We start from the raw sequence: 12,838 nt of genomic DNA, 5'->3' as shown, positions 1-12,838 counted from the left end.
AAGTAGTTTTTATTATTTTGTTTTGCTTTTTTCATTCTGAATTCATTAATTTATTTCTTTTTACAGCTTTTATCTAGGTTGATGAATGGGAGTCTGACTTTATAATATTAAAATGTTCCTGTAATTCTGAAAACAACAAAATGTATCAGACAAGCCTCTCTTCAAATTCAAATTCCAAAACAACTTTAAGTAGTTAAAGAGATTAAAACTCAAGATTTTCTATTTGTGCATTAGCAGCATTCACATGGGGCATCTGTGTGTGTCGAAGTCCCAGAGATGAGGCAGATGTGATCTCTCATTGTTTTTTTGTTTTTTCTCGTGTGTGGATGTGGGAGAGAGGGAAGAGTGTGTCGGTAGGTGATTTATAGCTCCCCCTCTCTGAGCCAAACTTTGCTGCTGGCCTGCAGAGCTGACCTGAGACTAGATTAGCTGTCACCAACATCACAGTATCATCTGTTCCTGTTAGCATTACACAAAGTCTGGAATCCAACATCTTCTCCTCCGTATCCGTTTTCTGGGCTTGTGTTGTGTCACTTGCACATCTTTCTTCTTCTGCTGGACTAACCAAAGCATGACTCATAGTACTTTTTTGACATTTTGATTTTCAATTGAGCATGTTATTTCTTAGAAGGTCACCTCATGAGATGAGTGTACTAAGATTTATGTTTTTGGATTATCTATACAGCTCAGCCTTGTTAGAAATGCAAACTAACGATGAAAATCATAGGTGTTATTGTGATTTGAGCCCAAAACTAACAGGCTGGTTCCAGTTAGGAGAAGCAAGATCAGAAAGAAAAAACAAACACAATGTGTAAAGTATGAGGTTCTTATCATTGTTGGAACCAAACCAGGATGTTATTTATATTTATGCAAACCGATACTGCTACGTGATGTAGCCCTTATGTTGCTTCCTGTATGTTTAGGGTGGCTCTTCAGTGGAAAACATCGTAAAATAAGCAAGGAGAAGAGGAGGAAGTAGTTTTCATGTCATGGTCATGTCCGCCTACTTTCCTTTATAACCTGGGTAAGTTATGTCAGGCTCTCTTGAGCAGACTCAGAGGGATGATGTGTAAGACTATTACCAACAGGCAACACCACAGGTTTCTTTGTAACCGGCCAAACCAAACACACGTTTAAAGTATTTAACCTTTTTCAAAGAGTGTTAGTCTGTTGTGGTTTAGGTCTGGTCACAATAATAATAACAATAAGTCTGTTACAATCATTTTTGTAGACTAAACAGCCATTGCCACACAACGTTGCATGTATGATATTCAATGGAGTGTCTCAAAGTAATACTGGACTTGAAATATTTTCTCATTGATCAATATAAAAATGAGTTGTTTTCACTTACAGGAAGCCCTTGCTCTCCTTGGGACCCTGCTGGACCACCTGATCCTGGGGCTCCAGGTGCACCCGGGGCTCCCTGAGAGAAAGACAGTTAATCAGAGGGAGACAACGAGATGGAGAGGGAAGGTGACAGACAGCAGAAGGGATCAGTCAGTCCAGTGAAAGGGTGAGCTGCCAGGAAAATGATGCTGAGAACATACAAACAAAAGAAACTCACAATGGGTCCAGGAGGTCCTTGTCGTCCCTGTGGTCCACTATTTCCTGGCAAACCCTAAAAAAGCAAATAAAGCAAATAAAATACATTCAGTATGATAAATACAGTGATTTTTCATAATTGTAGGTTGAATTTGTTTCGCGCAAACCATTTTAAAGATGTTTGAGGTATTTTGTGCAAGTTACAAAAATAAACGGGCTGTATTATTTTCTAATACAGTTCATATAGAGACCACAGGCAGAAACCAAATTCAGAAGCTGCTGAGTTGCTGCGACTTCTGCTGGTGGTGGTCCAACCATCAATCTGCCAACAACTGCCTTGCATCAAATGTCTGGTTTTACTTTTCGACAGATTGTACAAAACACAGGTGCACTCCTCCTGACGGTAGGACTTTTCACAATAGGATTGCTGACTTTTACATAATCTGTATTTTAGCCGCCTTAAGGTGCGTAAAACCATCTCTGCCCTTCAACGTCTTCTCCATGACGCTGTGGTTTTATAAGAACACGTGAAAAAGAAATTGTGGCTTTCACTTCAGAGGCACATTCATACCTATGACCACTCTGTAGGCCAGGTTTCTAAATGCATGACACATAATAACATGATATATAATACCATGATGATGGCTTTGTTGTTTCTGGATATTTATGTGTCATTCAGATTGAACAAATTCATTGCTATTAATACACTCTTTGGAAATTGAACTCAGCATCAGATTGACCTGGAAAACAGTTTAACCTGAGGTTCAGCTAATCCTCTCATTTTTGCCTGGATGTCTGTCGTACTTTGCGGTCGCACTCTGAGGCTGATGCCCTTTCAACATGGACACTCTTTATATGGTTCTCAGTTTAGCTTGAGTGAATATACAAGTCCTTAAATGAAAACAACTTAAAAAACCGATATAAAACAACTGAGGATACAATGTTGTGGACAAAACGTGGAAGGTGGAAACATATAAAAGGTGTATGAAACAATCCATAGACAGTAATTTGCTCTTTTCTAGCACATTTACTGGATATGTTCTGTCCTACTTATGCTGTTTCTAATCGCATTCAGTTAACATAAAGAGGGATGATGTACTGTATCTCCAAGTGAGGGAAATTCCCCTGTGGCATTACATCCGTAATTCTTGCCAAAGCACCAACAATCTCTCACAATGTTAAGTCCTCATGAGAAACTTTACCTTCCAAATGAATACAACCATACCAAGTGTTGAGTGCACAAGAAAATCTGCCTTCTCTACACGATAACATAAGCCTGAGTGTCTCTGAGAGCCTCAGCCAATGCGTGACATCACAAAGCTCCTCAGTGAGAGCCATTCAAGAGTCACACAGTAAACACTGGTCAGCCCACTAATGGGACTCTGGAGGAGGCCGAAGCTCCAACCAATACGCAGCTGTCAGCATGTCACAAAACTTTTTCTTTCTTTTTTTTTTTTTTTCTTTGAAGTGCTTTCAGACTAAGCTCAACCACATCTGGAAGAAAAGGACAAAAGTCTTAAGACAAAAAAGGTTCAATAAATTTCCTGCTGTGAAGCAAACAAGCATTTGATGTGACACTGGGACAGGAGTCAGCCTGGTGTCACTATATAAACACTCCCCAGTAAATCACACTGAAAGCCGCACTAATGAAAGTATTTTAGATACATAGTTTATTGATCTGGTGCTGGAGCGTAATGCAACGTCAAAAATACGCTCACACACCATAAATATTCACTATATTATGATCCTCACTTAATTAAAGTTTCTCTGTTTGCAGTTCAAATATGAAATTCAGTCCTGTGCCTCATCTCACAGAAAGGCTCATGAAAATGCATCACTGCTGTTATATTTGGAAGCCAAGCAACAGCTGGTTTATGGTCTGACCTATAAGAAATGGGGGCAAGGCTAATCTATTTCTGAAGTGTGTATGCGAGCAGAAACACCCACAAACCATGTGCAGGTGAGCTTGGATCCTCATGTAGAAATGTGATGAGACCAGTATCTTTTCATTATAGAGTGATTTACAAGTCAGCAGTATATCTACACGTTTTTACAAGCCTGCATGGTGAGAAAACTATTGAAACTATTCAGTGCGATCCTGAGCTGAAAAGTTCTGTCTTGCAAGCATCAATGACAGTAAAGATTTATAGCTTTTCTCGATCCCTTTCACAGCGATATAGACTAAGTAAGTTCCTAGGAGACAGTGCATGTTGTTTCAACTGATCTAACTGGCTGGTACTGTACAGTCTTGGCCAGACTTGTGTCATTTTTTCACAGGCTGTTTTTGGCTTGTATACACCTCACAAAAAAGTTTAGTATAGTTTTTAAACCCAGTGGACTCGTCCTGATAAGTTTTGATGTGAATCAAAGGGCTATTTGTGTTCCCTCTTCTTCTATCAACAAATCAGATGACACACAAGAGGCTGGGATAAATCCCTATCATGAAAACCCCCCAAAAGTAGCACAAGCAGCAGGAATATTCAAAAGCTGCAATAACTGGCTACAATTGATTTGACCTTCTCTTCACTTTAAAATGAATACCGGTAAAAACAGAAGCTGCTGTAGCATTGATAACCTCTTGTGAATCGGTTATAATCAGTATTCACTACTTCCCCTTTCCAGCTGCTTTCAATGCATAAAGTGAAACAAACAGGGAATTCAGTCCGAGCGCACTGCATGAGGCGTCAGTGTGTGACGTTAACTCTGCAGCAATAAAAGTACAGATTTTCTGACTTTCCTGTCTCGTATGGAAACTAAATCATAATTACTTTTTAATGATTCTACAAAAATACACATTGTTTTTTCTTCTTCCTTGTAGTCTCGACAATAATAATTAAAAATATGAAGTCAACAGCAGATCTATAGCATCTTGATGAAATATGAATGTGGGAGGCCTGACATAATCAGTGCTGCAAAGGGGATACATTCCCGATTGACAGCAGCTAAATTGCTCCCTGATAACTAATTTCTCATGATTACACTCACAATAATTACATTAGTGAACATGCACTGTATTCTTTGATACAGTGCAGCCTGGTAATTTGAGAATTTGAAGATGACTGTATCCAGTTAAATACAAAGTAGGGCTTAGTGAATTGTGACATTGGGTTGACACTGAGTTTCAGCATGTTTTCAAAAATAAAAAAGTTTTATTTTCCTTGCAATTTACTTTTTGCTTTGGTCTGTAATTCAGAATCTGAGAACCACATTACCACCAGCAAGGAGCTCATGTGCATAAATAAAATCTCAGCAAACGTCCAGCAATAAAAAAAAACACAATATATGAAAAGGATGAATGTGATAATGTGGTAAAATAATGATCAGCTTGAAGATTTATGTTGGAGAAAGCAATCCATGGAGCGGTGGATAACGTTATTTATCAAAAAACATAATATATGAAATGAAAGAATGTGGTATTATGATAAAATAAAGATCAGCTTGAAGATTTATGTTGGAAGTATTCAGTCTTTTCACCATTGCTCTTAAAAGAGGAACTATGCTAGTCCATTCGCTTTTCCTTTGTTTTGCTAACCCTCCTCCTGGCCATGTGCATTTGTTTTCAACAAAGCCGGTGAGAAATCAATGCATGGAGCGGTGGATGACGTTATTTATCATATGTGCGTTACGATGTGTATATTTGTGTAGTCTTATCTGTCATAAACAAGACATTACGGGTTAGGGGGCACGGTTGTGTCACGGTGCCGCAGTGGCGAGCGCTGGGACACCATCGGTGGTGCTGATCTTCTAAAGTTGGTTTTTGGCCAAGAGACGCTATAGGTGGAAGGAAGAGAACCTAAATTCTCCCAGTAACAAGCTACAAGTCATGTATTTAACCATCACAATTACTCTGAAAGCTGTTTAATTAAGGTAATAATGTGTCATTGTTAAAGGGATAGTTCACCCTAGAATGATATTTCGCTCATTATCTACTCACCCTCATGTTGACTAAGGGCTGGAAGAATTTTCAGAGTCCACCGTCCCTTCTCTGAGTTACAGGGGGTCTTGGCGTAGCAGTGCATTTCAATGCAACGGTTGCAAAGGGACACCAGAGCTCTTCGTAAAAAAACACACACAAAAAAACATCCAAATACCTCCATGATGCTCGTATGTAATGTCCGTCTTGTGCTGAAGCCCCAAATTGCGTAGTTGTCCCGAAAAAAATTAAATAAGTCCACATTCCAAGCATGTTTGTAGCATTAGCTCCTAGTGTCTGTTGTCCGGTTCCGCTGCCAGCGCGCATGCGCAAGGTTCGCACTGAGACCGACTCGTTTCCTTGTTTACCCTGGCGAAGGACTAGAAGCAGTCCGTAATAGCCTGCCTTGCACCGGGACAACACTTTTTTGTGCAATTTTGGCCTCTTAAAACATATTTTAGCCATGGCTGAAGATTTTGATGTCGAGGACGAGCTGCATTTCTTTGCTGAGCCGTATTTGTACGAGCCAGAACCTTGCGCATGCGCGCTGGCAGTGGAAGAGCCGGACAACAGACACTAGGAGCTAATGCTACAAACATGCTTGGAATGTGGACTTATTTAATTTTTTTCGGGACAATTACGCAATTTGGGGCTTCAGCACAAGACGGACATTACATACGAGCATCATGGAGGTATTTGGATGTTTTTTTGTGTGTGTTTTTTTACGAAGAGCTCTGGTGTCCCTTTGCAACCGTTGCATTGAAATGCACAGCTACGCCAAGACCCCCTGTAACTCAGAGAAGGGACGGAGGACTCTGAAAATTCTTCCAGCCCTTAGTCAACATGAGGGTGAGTAGATAATGAGCGAAATATCATTCTAGGGTGAACTATCCCTTTAAGGTAAAAATCAAAAAAGCATAGTTCCTCTTTAACTGTTTAACACCACTCTCTATAACAAAATGACTACAGGTTGTAGCTTGAGGTTCAGTACTTTGTCAAGTGTGCTGTAAAAATGCCCACAAACCTGATGCTTTTTAAGTAAAAAAAAATTGAATACAAATACAAATGTTCTTAGAGCCAGCCTATAGCAGCTGTTAACAGATCACAGAGCAATTTTACAGGTGCACATGTAAAGACTCAATCTGCAGCAATCTCACTGTTCAGATGGTTGCTCCTCGGTGCAAATCTGTTAACAACAGTGCAATGAGAAACACACTCTTTGTTTAAGCTCATCATGTGCATTTCATGTGGTTCTCAGCAAGAAAAACTGTATGGTATATTAGGCACTCAAGTGTTAGGTGTCAAATTGAGCATTAGTGATTGAGTTATCCACATTAACTCCTGAATCAGAATCAGAATTGAATTAACCATGTTGACAGGATTCAATTAAGGTGGATGGCTACATTGAACACAGTTTTGCATAGCGAGTAGTCTCTTTAACCTTCAACCTGAAGACTTTTCAATGTGGAAACAATGAGTTCATCTGACTCATTATCAGGCTATGTGCCAGTTTATGTGTTTACTGGTGAGTCGGTCTGTTTCACTCCCGAGAAATATCAAAATTGTGATGTTACGACAAAACCCTCAGTAATCATCTCTTTTTTTTCTTTTTCTTTAAATTTTGAGCACCCTGCAGCTTAAAAGCAACAAATTAGATGGTTAAAAAATATTTGATGGAAACAGTTAGGAATTGAACACGGATATCATTTTGCAGGGGTAGTAGCTGTTATTGGCACCTTTAATTAAACCAAAATAAGACTTTGAATGAATCTTTTCCTTTCCTTTTAGATCAAAATGTATCCGAGGCTATGAGAAGAAACTCCAGCCACAGGAAAGCACATGACGAGCCTAAGAACTATGTATGACTTCTTCTGAAACCCACCACAGAGGGGAGCGTCTAGACTTCTGTCAGCCAACGAAGAGACAGCAGATAGATTATGTGTAAAGTCTTTCACCTTGCCAGGAGCCAGGCCAGGACAACTCTTCTGTTATCATATTACGCATTTGGATAATACCTCCTGTTTCTGCTTGCCGACACATTACCCTCTGGCTGTGGTTCTGTTTTGGTATTTACAGCCCTGTTGGGTATTGTAAGGCATGATTCCTCTGTCAGCATCGACTAAAGCCAGCTGGTATCACAGAGTCTTTATGAATGGGATCCCATCCACTGTGCATGTGCTAGAAACCCGGGCAGCGTGCATCATTTTCAACAACTGGCGGTCGTCTTGTATGGTTTTATGAAGGGACATAAAACCAAAACAGACAAACACAGCTGGACATTTAGAATCCGTACACAGCTGGAAAGACACTCGAAATACTATTGTCGGAGTGTGTAGCGTAAGGCACATTTAAAGTACGATACAAGTGTCGTCACCTTTTTAAATGTCAGAAGTGGTACACAGATCACTGATGATACATTTCAAGAATTCCTGAAAGATATGTGTGTGTTTATAAATACATATACATACAGTATAGATGGAGAGAGAGCCAACATAGTCATACACAAACACACACATATTGGTTATATGTTATGCGTGTCTACCTTTTCTCATACCATTTCCAAATGTACTTTTCATCTAAGCACAACCTCTAATGTTGATGTCAGCAAAAATATTTGCTGCTATCATTAAATCTCATCCATTTATCTTTGAGCATAATATGATATTTTTCCCCGATACAGAAAACTAAAGTAACTGCCTTCAAGTCACACTCTCAAGATTTTTTTTTCCACACCATTTACCTCAAAACTGAATTTAAAAAGACTCATTTTCATCAACATATAAAGTATATCAGATAGATACTATAGATAAATAAATCCACGTGGCTTACAATAAAATGTGCCACCACCACATAACATCACAAATTACAACAGAAACAGTGCGCAACTAAAACCAATAGATTTGATGTTATTATCTTACCCTTGTTCCTGGGGGGCCGTCTCTACCAGGTGAGCCAGAACTTCCGGGAACACCCTAAACAAAACACAAATGAGTTGATTTGTAATCACTACAACAACATTAACAGTGCAATGGGACAATTGGTGAGGATGCAAAACAACAACAGAAAGGAACCACAGGTTACCTTCAGCCAAACTCACACTGATTAGATTTTTGACTTGTGGATTCATTTTATTTGTTGACTCCAATCCATTACAATACTTCATTTTAAAAAGGCACTTTATCTGCCAGATTACATGCAGGAGTGTTTTTTTTTTCTTTCTGAAAATTTAACATGCATAAAAACATATTAAATCAAAGGTCAAACAGATAAGGTTTGCTGTCTGGCTCAATGCTGCTTTGACAGCCATGGACATAAAATTGATTTGTGCAAAGAAGCAGCTTCTAACCCCCTGGACACGGGACAGCCTCTATATCAGCCGGCCACCCTGCTGCTCCGTCTCCTGCCCCATTTCCCCTTCATCCACCTCTCTGCAGGTCAATGCACACAGATGATTCCAAAACACAGTCATGGATTAAGTGTTGAGGTGATTTATCTCTGCACTTCAGTATTAGTGGAGAGCTCATAAAACAGGACAGTTAACAGTGTTAAAAAGGTTCTGCAAATTACAGGACAGGGTCACAGAGGACAGGCCTCGTATGATTAATGATGTGCTGTTGTTTAGATGTTGGCTGATGTGCACTCTCCCAAAACATTGGCGATGCTATCTCTCCAGTCACTTTCACTCACACACACACACACACACACACACACACACACGCAAGGCAGAGAAGTAAGCCGACACATCTGCACAAAAACCTTAGTGAGACTGAGTAGAAAACTGCAGAAACACTGATCCTGCAATTTCAACTTGTTTCGAGATTTAAAGAAATGTATGTATCTTTAAAAAATAAATTGACGAGAAGAAAAGATTCTAAACCTTTACATTGACACACAGTGACGCTATAATGCAGTAGAGAGCAGTGCTTGTCAAAATACTACTGGTGGAGATAAAGCAACTGTTGCTATGTTTAAACAAATAACATTGTCAACAGGATATGAATGTGTGTATATCACTATTCATGATTAGAGCCTTATCATTAATAACTTCTGATCTGTTTACACAGGAGTTACAGAGTTGATTATACACAGTATTAGTATATTAGGAAACACTTAAAATGCTTTTGTATCTGCTTACAATTACTCAACTTTCAGTTATAAACCATTTAGCAACAGGCTTTCTTTGATTTCTGGCAGCGAGTCAGCGACTTAGATAAAGAGATTGATAGCGTGCTTGTGTCTACCTGTTAAATATGAAGCTCTTGCCAGGAGGCAGTTAGCTTGGCTGGGCAACAAGACAGGAAACATTAATTTATTTTAATTTTTAATGGTTATACAGCAGCGTGGTATTGATCTTCTCATCTAACTCTCCCCTAGAGGGTGAACAAGTGTATTTGCCAACGTCAAACTATTTCTTAAATGTTTACAGATTGCTTACAAATGCTAAACTGGAGTTGGGGTGGTGTCAGGAGATTTTGTCATTCTTGCTGTCTAATTGGCTTGAATACAAGAATATAAGCCCAAAAATGTATTTTCTGCTGAAAATCAATAAAGAGTGAATTACAAAAAAAAAAAAAAAACCCGAAAAGCAATACACTTACTCACAACTCCCACGTACACACACCTATCTACACCTCTCAAACTGGCCTTGGGAATATTATGAGCAGGAAGGCCAAAGAAATGACCAAGCAGAAAAGAAGTGCACAAGTTACTTTGATTGAACACATTATATACACAAATATTACTGATTGATTTGTTGCAGAAGGACACACAGAGCTATGAGCACGTTAGTGTCCAACAGATTTAGGTGTTAAGAAAGATAGGGAGGCTAAGAGGGTCAACTATACACATCCAGACACAGACACAGACACAGACACAGACACAGACACACAGACACACAGACACACAGACACACACACACACACACACACACACACACACACACACACACACACACACACACACACACACACACACACACACACACACACACACACACACACACACACACACACACACACACACACACACACATCTATTTTGCAATCTTGGACAAAACTAAAATGATTACTGGTTAACCCTAAATCACTACACATGCACAGTGATAAACAAAATGAAAGAGCAAGAGGGATGAGAAAGATGGACACACACACACAGACACACAAACACTCCCTGCTATTCATTGCAGCTGCGTTTCTCACTGTCAAATTGAAACAGAGGTGGAGGGGACGCTGATGACAAGGTTACATTGTATTTACTGCAGCGAAAAACAGAGAGAGAGAGAGAGAGAGGGAAGGGGGGAGAGCAGAGCAGGGAGCGAGAGGTAATTGATGATTTAGAGTTGTGATATTCTCTGTGGTCCCTCTTATATTACAACAGGGCCCTGGAAGCTACAATATCCCCCCACTGAGACACACACACACACACACACAGATATTCCTCTCTTTGACAAAACACATTGCTACTCTGTAATATAGTGCAGCGCAGGGCAGCACTGCTAGCTTTTATTAATAGGGCAGCACAGGCAGGAGGAGAGGAAGCTAGATAGCTCTGCATCAGGAAGTGTTGCAGCTCTCAGTGAGCTGGTTCAGAAACCAGTCACTCTCTCCCCATGAGACCAGTTCCCTACTCTCTTTGAAATTTTAGGTCTTGCAGAGAGTCAAAATGATGGATGAATGAATGAATGAATGATTCAAGATATTTCATAAGCCAAAATACAAAGTTCGTATTAAATAGTAAACATACTACAATCCAACAGGAATATATTAGTGGAAAAACAAATAGGAATATATTACAGTAGTATTATCAGGAACATGATTATAAGTTTAACAACAAACGTTTGTCTTTTGTCAGCCTGCTCATTAATACCTGTCTAACACTGTAAAATGTATTACTGTCATCATCATCATCATCATCGTCGTCGTCATCGCTGTCGTTGTAAACTCTATAACACTGGAGCAGACTGGCACGCTTTATCAGTGATCATATTTACCCCCAGTTTAACTTATGCTGGAAATATGTTTTGTTTGGCTACACTGAATATGATAAAAAACTAAATTCTCAGTTTTATATGATTAATCTGTTCATTATTTTATCCAAATTTTACATACATAAGTCTAAATTTTCTGGTAAGAAGCCAAACTTCCTGGAACTGTCTGCATATGTTGGTCAATATATCTTCTCCCTCTGTGATTGTGAAAATAAAAAAGCTGTTAAAACATATGATCTTTGTAAGCTTTACAAAATATTTATTTAAGTTTATGTTTTTTCTGTCTTGCTGTCAACCCCTGGTGTATTTATGATGGTTTGGTTGTGTATTAATGTTGTATACACTTATTTCATCTACCTGTATTCAGTCATGTGTATACTCTTGTTGTCAATAAAGTTGTTAAAAAAAACAACAACTCTATAACACCCAGTGCTTACATAGGAGTTTTCTGAGTAATTAATCAGCATCACTTCCCAGTGTCTGAATCTACTGATAAACATTATTTATTACAGTAGATACCCAGTGGTATAATCACCAAATTAAAGTAGAGAGAGAATGACCATCCCATCATAGTGCAGCACAGTCTGGAGGCAGATCAATGCATCAGTTTGACATGACCAGTGAGCAACAGATGGGGTGGTGAAAGTGAGCTCTGTGGTATGGAAAAAAAATTAATAGTTCTTCTTTATGCTCTGTGCAGGAACTGTCTCTCAAAACCAAAACATTTGCAACGTCAGCTCCACATGGAGCATCTGACAGCAGCTAAATCTGGTCATAATGAATTCAGAATGACTTTATCCACTACTGTCTTAAATTTCTTTTCCCTATACAATTCACGGTTGTAGTAGCAACACTGGACAGAGACCAGAAAAAATAATACTTATGTTGTCAGTACATCATATGGCCCATAGAGACACAAAACAAGTAATGAAAAGTTTAGGATGGGGGAAAAAGATTAGGGCTTATGTGTGAACCACTGGCATCAACATTAAAAACCAAATGACCAATGTGGTAACCAATATCCTTAAAATGAGAGAGGTCAAACTTTGGCATCCTTCAGGGAATCCAAGTTGACTGTCTTATCTAATTAGTGTGACTGCTATTGTTCTTCTGTTCGGCCATTTTCTTCCGCCTTTTTACGGTCTTCTTCTAGTCCTTCATACTTTGTGCTATTTCAACAATTCATATATCAAAACGTGCAGCTTTTTTTGAACTTTATCGGCATTACTTTTCTCTTTTTAACTATTTATACTTTTTCAAATATTTAACTTTTTCTGATTTTTTTCAGCTTTATAATGTGTGTGTATTGCGTCTAACGAGCAGAGCTAGAGTGGTGTCAGAGTGGATAGAGGCAAAAAAACATTCTAGAGTTTTTCTGGCTAAACTGTCAGCACGGC

At 39.1% G+C, this 12,838-nt stretch overlaps 1 protein-coding gene across 3 annotated transcripts in view; it reads right to left on the bottom strand.

Moving 5' to 3' along the window:
* col14a1a (collagen, type XIV, alpha 1a) overlaps positions 1-12,838 on the bottom strand; it is a 139,979-nt gene that overhangs the window by 13,394 nt on the left and 113,747 nt on the right. For all 3 annotated transcript variants that reach the window (XM_085802236.1, XM_085802235.1, XM_085802237.1), the window contains 3 exons: positions 8,374-8,427; positions 1,565-1,618; positions 1,352-1,423 (listed from right to left, as the gene is read on the bottom strand). In XM_085802236.1, the coding sequence (XP_085658362.1) occupies positions 1,352-1,423; positions 1,565-1,618; positions 8,374-8,427 (180 nt within the window). The remainder of the gene's footprint in view (positions 1-1,351; positions 1,424-1,564; positions 1,619-8,373; positions 8,428-12,838) is intronic.

Source organism: Trachurus japonicus, chromosome 16 (assembly GCF_045865225.1).
Source record: "Trachurus japonicus isolate A0001 chromosome 16, Traja_1.0".
NCBI classification, from domain to species: domain Eukaryota; kingdom Metazoa; phylum Chordata; class Actinopteri; order Carangiformes; family Carangidae; genus Trachurus; species Trachurus japonicus.
This window is presented reverse-complemented; position numbering and strand designations above follow the sequence as displayed.